This window comes from Hemitrygon akajei, chromosome 8 (genome assembly GCF_048418815.1).
Source record: "Hemitrygon akajei chromosome 8, sHemAka1.3, whole genome shotgun sequence".
NCBI classification, from domain to species: Eukaryota; Metazoa; Chordata; class Chondrichthyes; order Myliobatiformes; family Dasyatidae; genus Hemitrygon; species Hemitrygon akajei.
In genome coordinates this window covers 10,194,665-10,214,562 of record NC_133131.1, presented here as the reverse complement: position 1 = coordinate 10,214,562, position 19,898 = coordinate 10,194,665, and the positions used below count along the sequence as shown (strand labels likewise).

General features: G+C 44.3%; 2 protein-coding genes across 8 annotated transcripts in view; one reads left to right on the top strand and one right to left on the bottom strand.

The window, feature by feature from the left end:
• ulk2 (unc-51 like autophagy activating kinase 2) overlaps nt 1-8,189 on the bottom strand; it is a 123,450-nt gene extending 115,261 nt beyond the window's left edge. The window contains exons 1-2 of one of the 4 annotated variants that reach the window (XM_073053188.1): nt 8,070-8,189; nt 7,148-7,256 (exon numbers count right to left, since the gene is read on the bottom strand). In XM_073053188.1, coding sequence (XP_072909289.1) covers nt 7,148-7,237 — 90 coding nt within the window. In that variant the 5' untranslated portion in view covers nt 7,238-7,256; nt 8,070-8,189. Of the gene's footprint in view, nt 1-7,147; nt 7,723-8,069 lie in introns of those variants that run through there. The other 3 variants (XM_073053189.1, XM_073053187.1, XM_073053190.1) reach the window with 3 other exon arrangements.
• The window catches only part of LOC140731624 (multidrug and toxin extrusion protein 1-like), a 63,651-nt gene continuing 51,484 nt past the window's right edge, over nt 7,732-19,898 (top strand). For 2 of the 4 annotated variants that reach the window (XM_073053201.1, XM_073053200.1), the window contains exons 1-3: nt 7,732-7,867; nt 18,630-18,705; nt 18,800-18,869. In XM_073053201.1, coding sequence (XP_072909302.1) covers nt 7,801-7,867; nt 18,630-18,705; nt 18,800-18,869 — 213 coding nt within the window. In that variant the 5' untranslated portion in view covers nt 7,732-7,800. The remainder of the gene's footprint in view (nt 7,868-18,629; nt 18,706-18,799; nt 18,870-19,898) is intronic. The other 2 variants (XM_073053197.1, XM_073053198.1) reach the window with 1 other exon arrangement.

The window sequence follows — 19,898 nt, the reverse complement described above, 5'->3', positions numbered from 1 at the left end:
CACCACAAACACATCCAACAGTATATAAAAATGTCTGAAAAATCTAAAACACATTTTGTTAAAAGTCAGCAGATCAGGCAGCATCTGTGGAGAAAAATAAATTGCTGATGAGGGTCTCAGTTTGAAACGTTGGCTCTTTTTTATTCCCCTCCATAGGTGCTGCCTGACCTGCTGAGTTCCTCCAATATTTTGTGTGTGTTGCTCTGGATTTCCAGCATCTGCAGAATCTCGTGTTTAAGTTTTGCTATAAACAGGTTCTGTTTTGGTAAATGCAGATAGTATTCAAACTGCAGTGCTTATCCAAACTCTCTTGTGACAACTCTGTTAACTGCTTTAACTTTAATAAGTTTACTACAATCTAAACTATGTTTCAGCAAAACCACTAATGGACTGAAATAAATATTTGCCACACTATTACAGAGCTGTGCTGCAATGTCAAGTCAACCTCTCAGGTTTACAACTTTAAAGAAACATTAGTTTCTTGTAACAATTCAGAGCTTGTGGAAAAAGTCACCATTCACTGATAATAGATAAAGTTAAGTGAGCCATTCTTTACAATTCATGAAGCGCAACACACACTTCTGGCACAGCCCTACAGAAGGAAATGCTGATCCAAACTCTGCTTCATCTACCCGTACACACAAATCTTGTGCTCTCCCTGCTTCAGTGATTTTTGTCCCAATGTCTGTGCCTGGAAGAACTTGAACACAGTTTATGCATTCATACAGTTCATCATCTCCTCCGAGAACTCAGCCAGTACAGTGAGGCGCATCACAAGTCAAATTGAGCACTGGTGATATCTTCCTTCTTCAAATTAGCTTCTTTCAAACAATCCTGGAAATATAACATGGATGTGGCCTACACGTACACTAGGAGAGGAGGATTTTGTGGTGTAACACAGGCAAAGTGCTGGAGGAACTCAGCATGTCAGACAGCATCTGTGGATAAAGAATAAAGAGCCAATCTTCCCAGCTGAGACCCTTCACCAAGACCAGAAAGGAAGGGGGAAGAAAAAGGATCTAGTGCTTTCTCAGTGTATATGATAAATAAACTCTTCTTAGGCTTCCAGTCAGATACAGATATTGACTTTAGCCAACATTCAATGAGAAACTCCACCACCTTCATCAGGGATGATGCCTGGGCATGTCTAGTTGTGTGTGTGTGCATGCGTGCACACACACACACCCCCACCCCCCTATCGTCTATCCCTCCTGATTGGTTAGTCCTCATACAATCAGGTTTCTACTGTCCCACCTTGTTTACAATTGAATTTGAGTTCTTACTTACAGCGAGACCTTCATATTTGTTAAAATTCTCATTCACTAGACTCATTTCAATGGCTTCCTTCAGCATTGGCACTGCACGGAACAGAAGCACAACATTATATTCGCAATGGTCATACGATTGATTGACTTCGACAGCACAAAACTACCGTGCCATGCCAATGGCTTTAGGGATCACCTGGTAAAGGAAGGCACTGAAATAAGACCAGAGTATAAGAACTTTAACAAAGATGAAGGTTTCGCTCTAAGAACTGAAACTCGATTATTAACAAGATGGGACAGCAGAAACCTGACTGGTTGAGAACTAATCAGTCATGAGGGACAGACGACAGGGAGTATATATGTACACCACCAGGCTAGACGTACCTAAGCAGCATGCCTGATGAAGATGGCGGAGTTTGTCCGAGAAACATTGGATAAAATTGATACTTGTACAGACATACTTTATTGATCCAGAAGGAAATTGGGTTTCGTTACAGCCGCACCAACCAAGAATAGTGAAGAAATATAGCAATATAAAACTATAAATAATAAGTTAATCATGCCAAGTGGAAATAGGTCCAGGACCAGCCTATTGACACAGGGTGTCTGACACTCCGAGGGAGGAGTTGTAAAGTTTGATGGCCACAGGTAGGAATGACTTCCTATGACGCTCAGTGTTACATCTCAGTGGAATGAGTCTCTGGATGAATATAATCCTGTGCCTAACCAGTACATTATGGAGTGGATGGGAGTCATTGTCCAAGATGGCATGCAACTTGGACCGCATCCTCTTTTCAGACACCACCATCAGTTATGTCCAACTGGAAGCCCGAGAAGGTTTATTCGAAGGGGGAAGAAGCCAATATAAAAAGGTAAGGTGAGGGAAGGGGAGGGGGAAGGAGTTGGAACTGGAAGGTGATAGGTGAAGCCAGCAGAGGCAGGGGGAAGATAGGTGAGTTTGAAGTAAGAAGGTGGGAGGTAATAGGTGCAAAGGTATAAGGGCTGAAGAAGGAATCTGATAGGCGAGGACAGTGAACCATGGGAGACGGAGCACTAGAGGGAGGTGACTGGAGAAGGGAAGGGGAGAGAGAATGGAGAATGGAAAAAGGGGGAGAGGGAAGAAATGACCATAAGTCAGAGAAATCGACTGTGATAGAGGACATGGGTTCTACAGTGAACAAAAGATATAAACTGCAATTGCTCTGGTGAACACATTTTGGGAGCAGTGCAGCAGAACCAAAAGAATATCAGCAATTAGCACTCACGATCCAAAATATCTAGAACCTTGCAAGGAAAGGCCATTGTTAAGTAGAGCCAGTTACACTGGCAAAGGATCTTCTTCACCCAAAGAAATTAAAGCAATTCTTGAAGCTCTGTATAAACAGGCTCTGTGATGCATAGCTGCAAAAGGAACAGAAAAATCACAGGCTGCAGAAATGGGAATTATGCCTAAAACCAATGTTTCAATTATATCTATTCCAACAAAAAAAAAGCAAATACCACAAAGGAATTTTACCTCTGTGAAAACTCACTAAGAAGCTCGAAGAAATTCATTGTCGTTTCAAGGCAAACGAAGATGGACAACCTACTTCTATTCCAATGCCATTCATACATTTGATTATAAGATGCAGGAACAGAATTTAGCAATTCAGCCCAGCACAAAGAATCACAAAGTAGGAGTCTACACCTCAGTGACCCCCAAAATGGTGGATGCTTGTCTTCAGCCAATTTGATTCACTCCATGTGATAGCAAGAAACGTCCAAAAGGCTGTGAGCCCCAACAAGATTAGACCAACAGGACTGAAGACGTGCTGACCAGGTAGGTCCTGTTCACACGAAACGGTGCATGTTTAAAACCAAACAACCACTATCCAGTTCATCAATACATTCCAATTCAAGTGAAGGGAGGGACAAATGATGGTGCTATCAAGCAGCACTTGCTTAGCAGTGACCCGCTCCCAGAGGTTCAGATTTTGTTCTGCAAAAGTCACTCAGTTCCTGACCTCATTACTAGCCTTAGTCCAAGCATGGACAAACGAGCTGAACTCCACAGCGGAAGTGAGAGTAACTGTCCTTGACAGCAACTGAGGGAACAAGTAGCACATCAAGAAGATCTGGCTAACATGAAGTCAATGGCAATCAGGGGAAAACTCACTGCTGGTTGGAAACACACCTAGCAGAAAATAAGATGGGTGCAGTGGCTGAAGGACAATAATCTCAAGTCAAACCATCTTGGGCAGGGATGTTTGCTGTTGACTGAATAATGTTCAGAGCTATTACATCTCTTCAGATAATGAAATAGATCACATCCAAATGCACCAAAATCTGCACAGCCCTGGGTTAATGGGTGGCAATTAACATTTGTGGCACACCAGTACCAGGCCATGACAACATCCAGCAAGTGAAAATCCAGCCATTACCCCCCCCGACATTCAATGGCCTTATAATGTTGCTAGTGGAGCACTGAGTGATCACAAGTGTTACCACTGATCAGAAAGTGTGGAGACACAACAAGCCTCCCCAGCATACCCTCAGGGTATGCCGGTTGTTAGTGCAAATGACATTTCAATGAATGCTTTGAAGTCCACTTCATAAATAAACTTGAATCTTGGGTATAGTTAAGGCAGAAGTTGATTAGTCAGGACATGAAGATTACAGGGAGAAGGCGGAGATTGGGGCTGAGGGGGAAATGGATCAGGCTTGATCAAATGGCCTAATTCTGCTCCTATATCTTATGGCCTAAACCACAATGTGGCTGCAAGAACAGGCCAGAGACTAGGAATTCTGTAACAACTAACTCACCTTTTCTTACTCCTCAAAACCTGCTCACCTTCTACAAGACTCAAGTCAGGAGTGTGTTGGATGTAGTAAGAAATAACCACTTTCAATGACTGGACTGTTTCACTCTGGATTGACAATTAAACAATAAAAATCTTTAGTTTTTCTTATTTTTCCAAAATTATATCTTCACATGCAAATCCATGGATCAGAAAACTCCCAGGAGTGGTTCAACACATCCAAGACAGGATATCCCCAAGGTCACAGTATTTGATCTCTATGTCTGACTAAAGTGGTGACGTGGGAGGAAGAAAAACAGATATTACCCCAAGTCTGCAATGGAAATTGTGTACAGAAAAACTCTGAGGTTGACTATTGCTGCTCTCTACATAACCAAACATCCTGTCAGTGTGCATCATCCAGGGTCACCTTTGAAGAACAGTCATTTGGCAGGAATACCAGAAACAACCAGTGAAACCATATCCCAATGCAAACTGCTATGCTCAGGAGAAACAAAGACACTAGCTTAATCTTTTTTGCTAAAAATAATATATGAACCTTCATGCTATACATCACTTACCTTAAACCAAAGAAACAAACAGGAAGCCAACTGGACAGCAGAACAGTTCACTTGCGTGCCAGATTTCCCTTTACTTATTAGAGCTTTACAGCAGGGAAACAGGCCATTTGGCCCAACCGAAGGTTCCCTTATAAGCTAGTCCCATTTACCTGGGTTATGTCCAGTCTCCCATATCCTTCTAAACCAGGGGATTCCCAAACTATTTTGTGCCATGGACCAATACCATTAAGCAAGGGGTTCATGGACCCAGGCTGAGCTCCTCTGTTCTGTTCTATCCAGTTACCTGTCCAAATGTCTTTAACATGTCAAATGTTCCACACAGGCATCATCCGTCCGTTCGAAAGAGAGCTTGGTTTGATATCCTGGCACTGAGGTTTTCATAGATGCCAGTACCCCTGTATGTGATCCTTGATAACAAGTGCTAGTGAGGAGGGAGGGGTTTAGTTACTGAAACGCTGTAAAAATCCTGACTCACCCAACATTTCACTAACAGCAGCAATCAGCTAACAAGAGCAAGAGCTCAAGGTGATATGACCCAGGGAATGTGTGCAGGCAATCAATACAATCTTTTAACTCTGTCATTCAGTGCAATATCATCTTACATACAGAGGAGGTAGAAGCCAGCACTTCCTGTTTACTATTTCAAAATATTTGTGAAGACCAGTGCCAGAGTGGACATTCAGAATTCCAGTCACTTGCCCAAAAAAAAAGGGTAAAATGCAAACTCTCCCTGTCATTCAGTAACTAATGAGAAAGTTGTTTCAGAGCATTGAAGTCAGCTGACAGGGGAGCAAAGAAATAGAACATAACCACACACAGTACAGGCCCTTCGGCCCACTGTTTAACCTACTGCAAGATCTAACCCTTCTCTACCGAAGAGCCTCTTTTTTTTCTGTTATCCATGGGACCATCTAAGAGTCTATTAAATGGCTAACGTGTCTGCCCCTCTACCACAAACCCGGGCAGTGCATTCCATACACCTCACCAACATCTCTGACATCCCTCCTGTACCGTTCTCCAATGACAGTGTCACAGAAAAGTACAGCGCAGGATCAGACCCTTCAGCCCATCTAGTCTGTGCTGAACCGTTTAAACTGCCTACTCACATCGACTTGCACCAGGACAATAGCCCTCCATTCCTCTACCATCCATGTACCTATTCAAACTTCTCTTAAACATTGAAATTGAGCTCATATACATCACTTGTACTGGCAGCTCGTTCCACATTGTCATCCCCCTTCGAGTGAAGAAATTACCCGTGTTCTCCTTAAACTTTTCTCCTTTCACCCTTAAACTATGATCTTTAGTTGTAGTCCCACCCAATCTCAGTGGGTAAAGCCTGCATTTACCTTATAATTTTGAATACCTCTGTCAAATCTCTCTTCAATCTTCTATGTTCCAAGGAGTAAAGTCTAAACCTATTCAGTCTGCTTGTAACTCAGGTCCTCCAGTTCCGGCAACATCCTTGTAAATGTCTTCTCTACCCTTTCAAACTTATTTACATCTTTCCTGTAGGTAGGTGACCAAAACTCCACACAGTATTCCAAATTAAGCTCCCCAATATCTTATACAACTTCAACATAACATCTCAACTCCAATACTCAATACTTCAATCTATGAAGGCCAATGTGCCAAAAGTTTTCTTCATGACCCTCAATTACATTAAAATTATGCCCTTTATTGTTACCTTTATCTACCCTGGGAAAAAGTCTCTGTCTATCCACTCAATATAAGCCTCTTTCTTGTACACCTCTCATCCTCCTCCTTTGCTCCTCATAAGATATGCACTCTAATCCATTCAGCAAACGATCACACGCTGCTTTAAAGTACACTGCATCCGATTTGTTTTTTAAAAAATTGGTTAATAATAACCAATGTCATGACGAACTAAGAGTCATTCGTCTGTTCTTCAGACATTGAGATCATAGCTCATCTTTTACCTCAGAGTTACATTCCTGTACTAAACTTTGATGTTAAAAATACCCCAACCCTGTTGACCTCTGTCTTGGAATCAAACACGTGTGGTGGACGTCTATCTGTGAATAACCCTTCTTGCTCATTTTAATCAACTGTTTAACACTGGCTTTAAACTACTAAATCAAGGCATAAAAACACATTTAATGCAATGTACTTATTTTAAGAAAAAAAGAATGAAAAGGAAATAAAGCACACTTTAGCAAAATGGCATCTCTATTATTCACGAGGTATACTGCACCACCGGAGAGAAGGCGTCAGATGACAAAACACAAGACCACAACAGTGCAAAAATAGTTAGCACGAACAATCAGCAATGAAATGTCACAACTCCTGGCAGCAACGAGTTCCACAAAAGATCTGTACGTGCACTCACGAACATGCAACATTAGAGCCACACTCATACAACATTCACTTGATTGTAATTTACAGCAAATTTGTATGCCGTCGAGTCTGCAAACGAGCCCATAGTTGAGGGTTCGAATACCGATGCCGGCTGAAGTTTGCAAAAGCACATCAACTCACAACCCAGCAAGCGATGGATTATTACCTTCCTGTGGCGGCCTTTAAAGACCACAGCGAAGGCTCCGTGTCCTATGAGATCTTTCCTGTTGTACTCGAATTCCCCCACTACCTCCATAGCCGGCACTGCCGAGGGGCTAAGAGGAAAAAAAGGACGAGATAGAAGTGGTGATTGAAGCTGCTGCTGCTGCTGGCAGTGTTTGTTGCTCTTTCATGAAACAGGCGGCACGGCAGAGCCCGAGCTTTCCAGCGAGCGGCATCAGCTGTGAAGGAGCAGAGGCGGCTCTGCCACCATAATCCCATTCCACTGGCGCTCGGTTGCTGCGCATAGTTAGCAACTATGCGGTGTATGGAGAGGGGGGGGAGTTACATGCGTGTGTTAGAAATCAGGCTGATGTGGAGGAATCCACCTTCCTGCTACAGAGCTTTTGCAGCATTTTTGTTTTATTGTTTCTTTTGTTCCGGCAGCGGGACACCCCCGCGTCGCTCCGCCCGCCGCCGACCAACTAACTCTGCATTGCCAGGCGGCCGCGGCGCCCTTTATAAAGAGCGTGGCACACCCGCCCTACGTCACCGTCTCCTTGCCCGTGCCAGCAAGAAGTGCAGCCTTTCCCCCCCCACACCTCCTCCGAAAGCGCTGGGAGGCGGCTGTGCCCCTTATTTTCTGTCACAGTTCGGAAAATGACGACAAGACACTGCCCGCTTCGGGCGGCGGCGAGACTGGAAGCGGACACCGAGCGGAATAACGGTTGGTTTTATTCCACCCCCGCCCCCCCCCCCCGCCATCGCTACCTTCGCACTCTCCGTCCAAAGCGGTATCGATCCGCGCGGTTTGTTTACATGGCGCACGCGGTGCACTCCGGCCCGTGCCCATCCGCCCGTTACAAAGTAATCCGCCCCCCCCAACTCCGTTTTCAGTGAGGAGCATCCGAGCCGGTCAGCTCACCAACCTGCTTCAGCGCCTTGCTGCATTCTGCGGGCGGAGTGGCAGGAGTGGAAGCCTAAGAATCTTCGTGTAACTTAATCCTAGCATGATTTGTTTTTATATAAAAAAGCGATGCTCTGTGTATTACGTTCCCTGGTTCCGTGCGTCACTTCCGGTCCTTATGTAAACGCGCGACTTGATTGACAGGCACCAGAGGCCACTCGGCCTTTGCATTGGGCGATTGCTCCCTCTGTAAGGGCATAAGACTAGTCAGCCTTTCCCCACCCCACCCCCCAATTCCTATCGCGTATTTTCTAGGAACAAACACGCAAGCAAGACCATGTTGCACAACTTGATACAAGAGAAAAGTATTTTGCTGAACTTGCTATTATTAAACTTAACAACTTTCATAATGTAGCTGAGATACAAGACCATCCCATAGGTTATTAGAACTACTATTATTTCTGCTGTCTTATTGAGTCCACTGCTGAGCAACGTCAGAGCCTGATTTATTATTACTGAAGCATGGAATACTTTGCAGCAGCAGTAGTGCAAAAACATAAAAGGGATAAAGTACAAAATTAAATAGTGCAAAAATATAATCAGGTAGTGATCATAGGTTCATTGTGCATTCAGAGGGCAGGGAGCTGTTCCTAAATCATTGTGGGTGGGTCTTCAAGCTCCTCCTCTCTGGTGTAACAAGAGAGCATATACCGGGATAGTGAGGATCACTGTCTTGTGGCACCATCTCTTGAAAATGTCTACAACCTTACATTGCAATCCCTGTGGCTAGGAGGGTCCAAACCAGGCCATGATGCTCTGCACCTCACATCTGTTGAATTGTGCAAGAGCCTTTGGTCCTGCACCAAATCTCCTCAAACTCTCAAACAAAGTTAAGCTGCTGGCATGCCTTCTTCATCACTGCATCAATGTGCTGGACCCAGGACAGATACTCTGAGATGTTGATACCCAAGAACTTGAAGCTGTTCACCCATTCCACCAATGACTGTCCATATAAAGACTAATACAACATGTATCAATGCTTCACACATGTATCACCAGACAAAATACAGCAAATGGTCACCTAATGGGTTATTAGGATAGATAACCCAAAGCTTGATTAAAAAGACTGATTTTAGGGAGACTCAGGCAGACTAGGGAGAGAAATGTTCAAGTTCAACCATACATGAATACCCTTCACAAACAAGAGAAAATCTGCTGCTGTCAATCCAAGCAACACACACAGATTGCTGGAGGTACTCAGCAGGCCAAGGCAGCATCATTTCAGGCTGAAACCCTTCATCAGGACACATGAATACAGCCAAACGAAACAGCATTCCTCTGAATCCAAGGTGCAAAACACATTACCAACAGTCATGCACAGCACAAGACAACAAGTGAACAGCCAGTCACACAAATTAGATATGTAGCCTGTCCCTGAGTGGCATGTCCTGTAAATTGACAGTGCGTAGGTGTCATCAGCAAGAACAAGCAGTTCTCAGCAGTACACAGGCGTAAGTACATACTAACTCAATCCAACTTGTCATTCTACTGAGCAAACACTAGAGGGCAGCACAGATGGAAGGGGGCCAACCCCACCCCAACACCCCAGTCTCCTATGTCTCTCCTCTTGGACTGCTGCAACAGGCAAGCCTAATCTTCACTACAACAGAAGCCACGTAGCTCCCCTGCCATCTGTCTCACCAAAAAAAAACAGGGGTTAAGGACTTGCAGCATTGTACATTATCTTGCAATCGCACGAGAAACAACCAAAACAATCACTCACAGTTGGACTGCGCACCGACTCCAATGCCTTCCTACAGCGGGCAGTGACCTTCCACACCAAATCCGGCTCCTCCGCAAACGAGCAACTCGCTGGAGGGGTAGACCTGCAGTACCTGAAGTTCTTAATGTTCAGCATTGTCCTGTGATCATAAAAAGACTTTAAAATAAAACATTAAAACCTTTAGCTGACCTCTGAACACGCTGCCTTACCACCAGAATTCCCAAAATCGAGGACATCTGCAAGGAGGCACCCATCCAGGATGTGCTGACTTGTGGCTTCCGGCTCGAGAGGAGGTACAGGGGCCCACACTCAACTGTTCAGAAACAGCTTCTTCCCCTCTGCCATCAGATTTCATGAACACTGTCCCTTAAGAGCATGGTTCCATTTTTAATATTACTTTTGTATTTTATAGCAAGTTTATCTTTGCACTCCAAAGCAACAATCAGAATCAGGTTCATCATCATGACATACACTCAATGCTCACTTTATTAGGTACAGAAGTGGAACCTGGTGGGGCCTTCTACTGCTGAAGCCCAGCTGCTTCAAGCATCAACAAGTTGTGCGTTCAGAGATGCTCTTCTGCACACCACTGTTATAACGTGTGGTTATTTGAGTTACTGTCGCCTTCCTGTCAGCTTGAACCAGTCTGGCCATTCTCCTCTGACCTCTCCCATTAACAGGGTGTTTTCAAACACAGAACTGCTGCTCACCAGATTTTTTTTTTGTTTTTCGCACCATTCTCTGTAAACTAGAGACTGCTATGTGTGAAAATCCCAGCAAGTCAGCAGTTTCTGAGATACTCAAACCACCCCATCTGGCACCAACAATCATTCCACAGCCAAAGTCACTTAGATCACATTTCTTCCCCCATTCTAATGTTTGGTCTGAATGACAATTAAATCTCTTGACCATGTTTGCGTGCTTTTACGCATTGAACTGCTGCTCCATGATAGACTGATTAGATATTTGCATTAACAAGCAGGCATACCTAAAAGTAGCCACAGTTGTGGGGTGGAGATACATCTCTACCAAAGCAGTAAGGTGCTCTTTCCCTCCACTAGCCTGCAGGTCACCCTTGGGCAAGTTGTAGCACCTGCTTAGCCAACCACCCCCACCCTCCCCCCACCAAATCAGGGTCACATGAAGCCACGGGAGCAGCTGGTGCACATCACAAGTCCTGGTTATGTGACCACTGAGGCCAGGCAGACAACCTCTGAAGAGTATTGATAACGGCTGGGGGTCACCCTTCTTGTAAAGACACTGCCCAGAAGGCAGCAATGGCAAACCACCTCCGTAGAACAATTTGCCAAGAACACTCATGGTCATGGATAGAGAAAAGACCATATCATCCACATCACACGACACAGCATGTGATGATAACGACAGCGTACAATCTGAATGGCAACTTATTAGGTACAAAGTGTGTAATCTTTGGCCTTTGCAATAGAAGAAACAGTCGCTAAGAGTAGAGAAATTAACAAGGATATAAAACAAAGGGAAATAGTGGCAAGAGGAAGATTCTTGGCTCTTTTTCATAACCTATAGAATTTAGGAACAAGACAGCTGCTTCTATGGCCACCTCTTATAGTACTGTGAGATGCAGGTTATTAATCCTTTACAATTTACTGGTGGCTCTGCAGCAATTTTCCAGCACCATTTTAAACAAATTTCCTTTATTTGTTCTTTTTCAAATTCAAGGTCGGGTTTAATTGTCATTGAACCATACACTTGAATACAGCTAAACGAAGCAGCATTCCTCTGGGGCCAAGGTGCAAAACACAGAACTAAGTCACACACTGCACATAATTATGATAGCAGATATACATAGCTACAAAATAGATATAAAATAATAACGTAGTCTAACTCCCTGAGTGCCATGGCCTGCAGATTGATATACCAATTTATTGGAGTTTTTGTTTGAAAAATCTCTGGCTAGGGGCCAGCAGTGGAGGATCGTTAAGTCTCAAAAGGTAATTGGAAAACGTTTCAGAGATGGTGAAACAGGAGAGATTGTGAAGAGGATTAAAAATTCTCATACCTCCCTGTGTGCCTTCACGCAAAGCTGGCATGTGTTGCTATCACAAAAACACTAAATGTAAACACTTTTGTCATTGAGGTTGAAATTAATCATGAGAATTAATCTAATTTTCATTTGAAAATTACAAATTAACTTGTTTCACCACACCTTCAGGCAACTGACTCCTGATTCTTAGAAGCTCATAACTCTTGCTAATGCAAGCCAAGTATTTTCAAATATAGTAAATTAAGTTCAGGGCTAGTGCCACTTCAAGCCTTGATTGGACCATAAGACATAGGCCATTCAGCATATCAAGTCTGATCTGACATTCCATCATAGCTGATTATCCCTCCCAATCCAATTATCCTGCCTTCTCCCTGTAACCTTTGATGCCATTACTAATCAAGAACTTATCAAGCTCTGCTTTACATACGAGAGAAAATCTGCAGATGCTAGAAATCTGAGCAACAGACACAAAGTGCTGGAGGAATTCAGCAGCTTCTATGGAAAAAAGTACAGAAACACTTCAAGCCGAAACTTCAACTGTACCTTTTTCCATAGATGCTGCCTGGCCTACTGAGATCCTCCAGCATTTTGTGTGTGTTGCTCCACTTACATATATCCAATGACTTGGCCTCCACAGCCATCTGTGGCAATGAATTCCATAGATTCACCATCTGGCTAAAGAAATTCCTCCTCATCATTGTTCCAAAGGGACATCTTTGTATTCTGAGGCTGTGCCCTCTGGTCCTAGACTCTCCTGCTATAAGAAACATCCTGTCCACGTCCACTCTATCTAGGCATTTCAATCCTGTCTTCCACAACAAACCAATGGTGTCCTGTATTGGTCTTCCAACAGGTTTCTCAATGAAATACATGCATGATGCCAAGTAATTAAGTTCACATGTGGGACAAAGGAAGAATATAAGAATGCTTGTGCACAGGGTATTAGTTCCATTAACAGCTCTGAATCCCAACATAACATTGCAGGTGAAGCCAGAAGGTTGATGGGAAGTCCTGAAATAGAGACCCATTGGCCACAGCCCCAACTCTGAGAATTGAATTAATTGAAATTAACTTATTTTGGTCAGCATAAACACAAGTCTGCCCGTGCTGGGTTTGGAGGGCTGTGTATATGTGCGTGAGGCCCACTTTGCTGCTGCCCGTCTGTTACTTGTGCTGTGTTGTTCGGCCGAGCACCGCGGATATGCCATGTTGGCACTAGAATGTGGCGCCCCCTGCTGCTACCTCCAGCGCATTCTCAGGTGTGTTGGTTATTAAAGCAAATGGTGCATTTTACTACTCTATGCTTCAACGTACAAGTGACAAATGAACTTCAATCTTGAGCTTGTAATTCAATCTAGCTCCAGCTATTTCACAAAATGCAGTTAATTTGCTGTAAATACATACTGTTGACACTCATAACTGTCCTAAAGTTGAGAGTTTTTAAAACCATAAGACAGATGGAAATCCTTAGTCTGCAGCAAGCCTTTTGAATATCATTCTACATCTGAGCAATTACTATTATCAATGGAGCAGTTAGAAAGGCTGAGACAGCGGACTCGGACACACAGACACTGGGCCTTCAGCAACTCCATCAGACTTGCAGAGTTTCGCAATGCACTTGCAAGAGAAGAGAACCGTCTACATTTGATCACATTACAGTTCGCAGGAGCTTGGTGTACACACATTGCCACGCCTCCAGAGTAATGAACATACAAATAGGGAGGAGCAGGCCACTTGGCCTTTCAAGCATGCTTCACCATTAAGTGAGACCATGGCCAATCTGACTGCAACTTTGAGCTTCCACTTATTCCGGTAACCTTTCACCCTATGCTTCTCGAGAATCTGTCCACCCCAATCTTAAAAATATTTGGAACCTGCTTTCATTGACCGCACAGAGAGATTTCCAAAGACTCACAAGTTCGAGAGAGAATATTTTTCATAAAGACAATTAGAAGTGAAAAAACAGGTATGCCACCCTCAAAGCCTGCTCTGCCACTCGATAAGATCGTGGTGATATTTCCTTGCAACGAAGGAGGCAATTTCAGCTCATCACCCCCCCCCCCCCCACCCCAGATTCTATCACACTTACACCCAGGTAAAAGTTGCACATCTTGGCAAAAGCCAAGCTGTCACAGGGAGAATGTGTAAACACCATACACCTGAAGATATTGGAGTATAAAGTTGCATTGTTTGCTGTGTAACCAAAACTATGTAGTCAGCTTTGTATTTGCTATTTGCTATGTATGTATCCAATTTAGTAGAATGAAATCTCTGTATTATCTCTGTACTATTGAACACATCAGTAACTTAGGAATGTAGCCAAATAAGATAATGGTGTGTTAATGAGGCTAGCTAAGAGATAACTGTGGCCAGGGATGAGGTAACACGTGACTCAAAAAGTAGATTAGAACATGATTAAGTTAATGGGTAGAAACAATAGTGGGAAGTCGGGAGCTGATGTACTGGTGATATGCTAATGCAACTAAACCAGGAGATTGCTATAAAAAATGCTATGCACAAGGATCGGTGCGTCTCCTGGTCGTTTGTGGGGCACAAGAAACCACGACAAAAATTGGCGTAGTCGGCAGGATCGGAAAGACACCCGCGGAAAGGAAACGGCAGATTGGGGACGCTTCCCAGTCCTCTAGGGAACCCCACAGGGCTAACAGAATTAAGGGTGCACCCAAACAAAAGGTAAGCGCTTTTTGCGACAATTTGGACTAAGAATTCTGTTGGTTTTGGGGAGGTCTTGGAATCTCAGAAGTGTGGAACCACTGCTGAAGGGTCTCTCCAGTCCAAAGAATCTGGCAAAATTGGGGGTTATCAGGAGGCTCAGAGGATTGATCAAGAACACTGCAGTGAGGGTAAGTACAAATAAGTTATAAGTTAAGTGAAGAAAAATTCCATGTGGTGTTGATAAGTCCCTGCTTCGTATGAAATGAAGGTCTGAACGGGCAGGGAAAGGGAAAATAGAGAAAATACTCGTGGATACCGCCTTAAGAGATAAGAGTCTGAATAGATGAGGTGCAAAGAGAAAGTTCTGTGGATACGTAGAGGTCTGTACAGGCAGAACAGAATAGGAAACAAGGATAGTCCAATATATAGTAAATAATATTTTCCAGTAAACGAACTGTGAATCTCTGAAATACCTTAAAAAGAGAGAACAACATGACAGGTAAAGGAATGGCAGTAGAGATTCTGAGCAAAAAAATCCCGGTAAATAAATGAGATCACAAAAACTTCAGAACAATGGGAAAAAAGAACGAAAAACCTGGTCACAAAATGGCCAAGAGAAGGAACGTTTGATGTAAGCTTGTGTGAAGAAATGGAGGCACTAATTAAAAATTACAAACCAAAAGATAAATCTAAAAGAGGGCAAAAAAGAGAATAAAAATGGAAGTGCTAAAACTCTTCAGAACGGAGGGAGAAAGGCTGAGTAGGACAGATAGAATATTGATTACAAGCGAGGAAGACACTAAGGTGCTGGAGAAACAGCCTGTTAAAGAGAAAGAAGGGTACGGTGAGAAGCTGGCTTCAGCTCCGTACCCGGACGTGAAAGAAACAGTAAACCCCCCTCCCTATAATGAGGAAGGAACCCCTAAGCAGTGCCCCTTGCTGACGGGAACAGTAAACATGCTGGGAGAAGTCCAAATTTGGGATAATGAGGAGGAAAAAAGACAATACGAGAAGGAAAAAGCGGCGATATGGAAGGAGATACAGGCAGAAAGGATAAAGGTGGAACAGGCAAAGAGAGAAATGAAAGAAGAGATTGAACGGATGAAATACTTGAGAGGAAAAGGAGAATGAGGAGTATCGGTTATACCATAGAAATAAACAGACTAGAAAAGAAAGTGGCTCATCAGGGCAGGAAGAGATGAGGCATTCAAGATGAAGTGGAAAAAAGATAGGAGATGAGAGTCTTGGAGAAACACAAGAGAAGGGAATCAAGCATGAGTAAGGATCATGAGGAGTCCCTGCCACAGGTGTACAGACACGGACAGGAAGAAAGAGAAGGTGACTCATTGGAGGAACAAGAGTTAAGTGGAGAGAGAGGGGATGCAAGAATTTGTGGGGAAGAGGTAGGAGGCAGAAGCCTAGAAGAGCAGAAGGAGGCGGTAGGGAAGCGACTTGCGGAAGTAGAGAGAGAGCTAGATAAGTTACTGAGAGGGGATTGCCAGAGGAGATGTGAAAAATACTCCAGGGGCCAACCAAGTATTGAATCAGGACAGAAAGGAAGGACTCCACAGGGAGACCGAGGGAAGAAGAGGACCCCGGAGAAATTTGTGTGGGAGGCAGTAAAGACATACCCTGAGACAGATGGGGAGTCAGGTGAGGAGGAGAGCCAGGGCAGGTGGGAAGAAGGAGGAAGAATGATGCCGTTGTTAGTAAAAGGATCAGGACAAGTGCAGTATATCCCTTGGGGATCCCAGGACCTAGAAGGGCTGAAAAACACTCTGCCCAATCTACATGAAGGAGCAGGGAAATGGATTAGAGCCTTTGAAGAAGAAACGGCGGGACGATTATTGGCTATGGGAGATTTGAAGGCACTATTGATAAGGTTGATGGGAACCTCCAAATTTAACGAACTAATGGAAATGGCTGGCATGGTAAACTCGAACGACCCAAGAACTGATGGAGACTGGTTACACAGAGTGAAGCAGAGGGTATGGCAGGCCCTCAGGAAGCTTTATCCACCCAAAGTGGATCCCAAAGCCTTAAAGTGGGATCCACTGAAAACCCAGCAGCCTACGTAGAAAACCAGTTGAAAAGGTGGAGACTGGAGACTGAGCAACAGGTGGAAAATAGCTTATTTATCACCACACTGTTCCGACATAGCATTTTGGATGCAATGCCTCCGCAAGTAAAATCCAAACTGGAGGAAGTGGTTGGGCTGACATCAATGACCCCACAAGAATTTAGAGACCACGTAGTCCATGCGGTTGAGAAATACCAGAAAGACAAACGAAGGTTGGCTGAGCAGCAGGAAGAGGTGCAAAGAAAGTTAATACAAATGCAGCTCGAAGAACTCAAAAAGGAAAAAGAGAAAAGCAAAAAGATGCTGCCGGCAACCACCGGTCCGAGTACAGCCATCGAACTGGATGAAGAACCGTTATATGGAGGAACCGATCATACTGTAAGACAAGGGCCGGAAAACCCCATGCCAATAATCAACGTCTTTGGAGGAGCATTCCCACAAATGCCCTATCAGGAACAGACTAAATTCAAACAGCCCAGACAGGACTGGAAGTTCCAAGGAGGGGGACAGAGGAGCTATGGGCAGAGGGGACCAGTGAGGAAACGGGGAAAGAGGTGGAGAGACTGTGCTGGGGATGTAATCAGCCAGGTCACATGAGAAGAGATTGTCCGTTTACACCATGGCCTGTCACACACCAGCAGGAACTGATTAGAAGGGAACTAAAGTTTAGCCAAGGCGCCATATTGGGACCACAGCTGTTTACAATTTACGTCAACGATTTAGATGAAGGCATTGAGAATAACATCAGCAAATTTGCTGCTGATACTAAGCTGGGTGGCAGTGTGACATGTGATGAGGATGTTAGGAGAATTCAGGGTGACTTGGATAGGCTGGGTGAGTGGGCAGATACTTGGCAGATGACGTTTAATGTGAATAAGTGTGAGGTTATCCACTTTGGGAGTAAGAACAGGAAGGCAGATTATTATCTGAACGGTGTAGAGTTAGGTAAGGGAGAAATACAAAGAGATCTCGGAGTCCTTGTTCATCAGTCACTAAAGGTGAATGAGCAAGTGCAGCAGGCAGTGAAGAAGGCTAATGGAATGTTGGCCTTTATTACAAAGGGAATTGAGTACAAGAGCAAGGAAATCCTCTTGCATTTGTACAGAGCCCTGGTGGGACCACACCTGGAGTATTGTGTTCAGTTTTGGTCTCCAGGGTTAAGGAAGGACATCCTGGCTGTAGAGGAAGTGCAGCGTAGATTCACGAGGTTAATTCCTGGGATGTCTGGACTGTCTTATGCAGAGAGGTTAGAGAGACTGGGCTTGTACACGCTGGAATTAAGGAGACTGAGAGGGGATCTGATTGAAACATATAAGATTATGAAGGGATAGGACAAGATAGAGGCAGGAAATATGTTTCAGATGCAGGGAGAGTCCAGTACCAGAGGGCATGGTTTGAGAATAAGGGGTACATTTAGGACAGAGTTAAGGAAAAACTTCTTCTCCCAGAGAGTTGTGGGGGTCTGGAATGCACTGCCTTGGAAGGTAGTGGAGGCCAATTCTCTGGATGCTTTCAAGAAGGAGCTAGATAGGTATCTTATGGATAGGGGAATCAAGGGATATGGGGACAAGGCAGGAACAGGGTATTAATAGTAGATGATCAGCCATGATCTCAAAATGGCAGTGCAGGCTCAAAGGGCCGAATGGTCTACTTCTGCACCTATTGTCTATTGTCACCCTGTCTGGCACCATCATTCCACAGCCACGGTCAAAATCACTTAGATCACATTTCTTCCCTCTTCTGTTCTGACCAACAACTCTTGACCGTGTCTGCGTGCTTTCCTGCATTGAGTAGCTGCCACATGATTGACTGCTTAGATATTTGCAGTAATAAACAGGTGTACCTAAAAAACTGCTCACCGAGCGTAGGATCACATTGTACGTATAACTGGTAGCTTCAAACTTTAAACAGTAACAACACTTCAGTACAATAGAACTTTACTAACTCAAAAGTGTTTTGGGGAATCGCAAGAAGAATACTGCCAGAATGCTCAGTAACAATCTGTTTTGTATCCCTTCAGGGTGTTGTTCTCTGCTGATTTCTACTATTCTTGGAGCAGCTCGAAGTGTGCTGGGTTATGTGTTCACCACTGACAAGTTAGTGAGAGCAAGTTTTCAAACTTCAGATTTGAGTGAATGTCTCTAGCCTGTCCGGACAGCCCTGTGACACTTTCCCCTCTCCGTCCTGCAGAGAGATTGTTCAGCTGGTTGCCAATGTGGACCCAGTCATTGCCACTTTCCACTGGTTTGAAGCCATTGCCGTGAGTATTTCAGCACAGCTGTTTGAGAAATGGAAGGAACAATCTTTATAGAAAGTAACAGTGGCGATGGGGAACAGAATAGTTTCTGCTAAATTGGAAATACAGTAGGAGAATGAATAGCTCCTCCTTGCCAGAACGTGTCTGTGTTAGTGCTGACCATCACACAGTCTAACTCATCCCATCTGTCTGCATGTGATCTACATGCCTCCTAAACATATAGAGTCATATAGCAGAGAAACAGACCTTTCAGCCCATCTAGTCCATGCTGAACCATTTAAACTGCCTACACTCATCGACCTACAGGGACCATAGCCCTCCATACCCCTACCATCCCTAAAGATCCAAACATCTCTTAAGTGTTGAAATTGAGCTCACATGCACCACTTGCACTGGCAGCTCGATCCACACTCTCACAACCCTCTGAGAGATTGTTTCCCCTCATGTTCCCCTTAAACTTTTCACCTTTCACCTTCAACCCATGACCTCTAGCTGTAATCCCACCCAACCTCAGTGGAAAAGCCTGTCTGTCTATACCCCTCATAATTTTGTATGCCTCCATCAAAGTTCCCCTCAGTCTTCTATGTTCCAAGGAATAAAGCCCTGACCTATTCATTCTTTCCTTGTAACTCAGGTCCTCCCGTCTTCTTCTTCCCTGAGCTTTTACGGCAGTTGGCATCCACACTGTTGCATTACTGCCATCTTCAGGATTTACTGTCCCTTGTCCAGTCACTTGACTGCCAGGTCCTCCGGTCCGGGCAACATCCTCGTGCTCTTTCAACCTGATTCACATGATGATTCACACCGTCTGGAAGGAGGACACGTTACTCACTGGGTAAAATTCTCAGCCCGAGTTCAGAAATCGAAATTCATGTGCAAGGCAGTGCGAGGGAGTGTCGTGCAGTTACAGGGGCTAAAGTCGGGGGTTTAAACTAATCCATTCCCAAGAATGTTCCCCTATGGCGCAGCCAAACACGTTGGCATGTGCTGGAGGGGATGCAAATCCCTTTCTCCTTAAGCAGATGGTTAAGG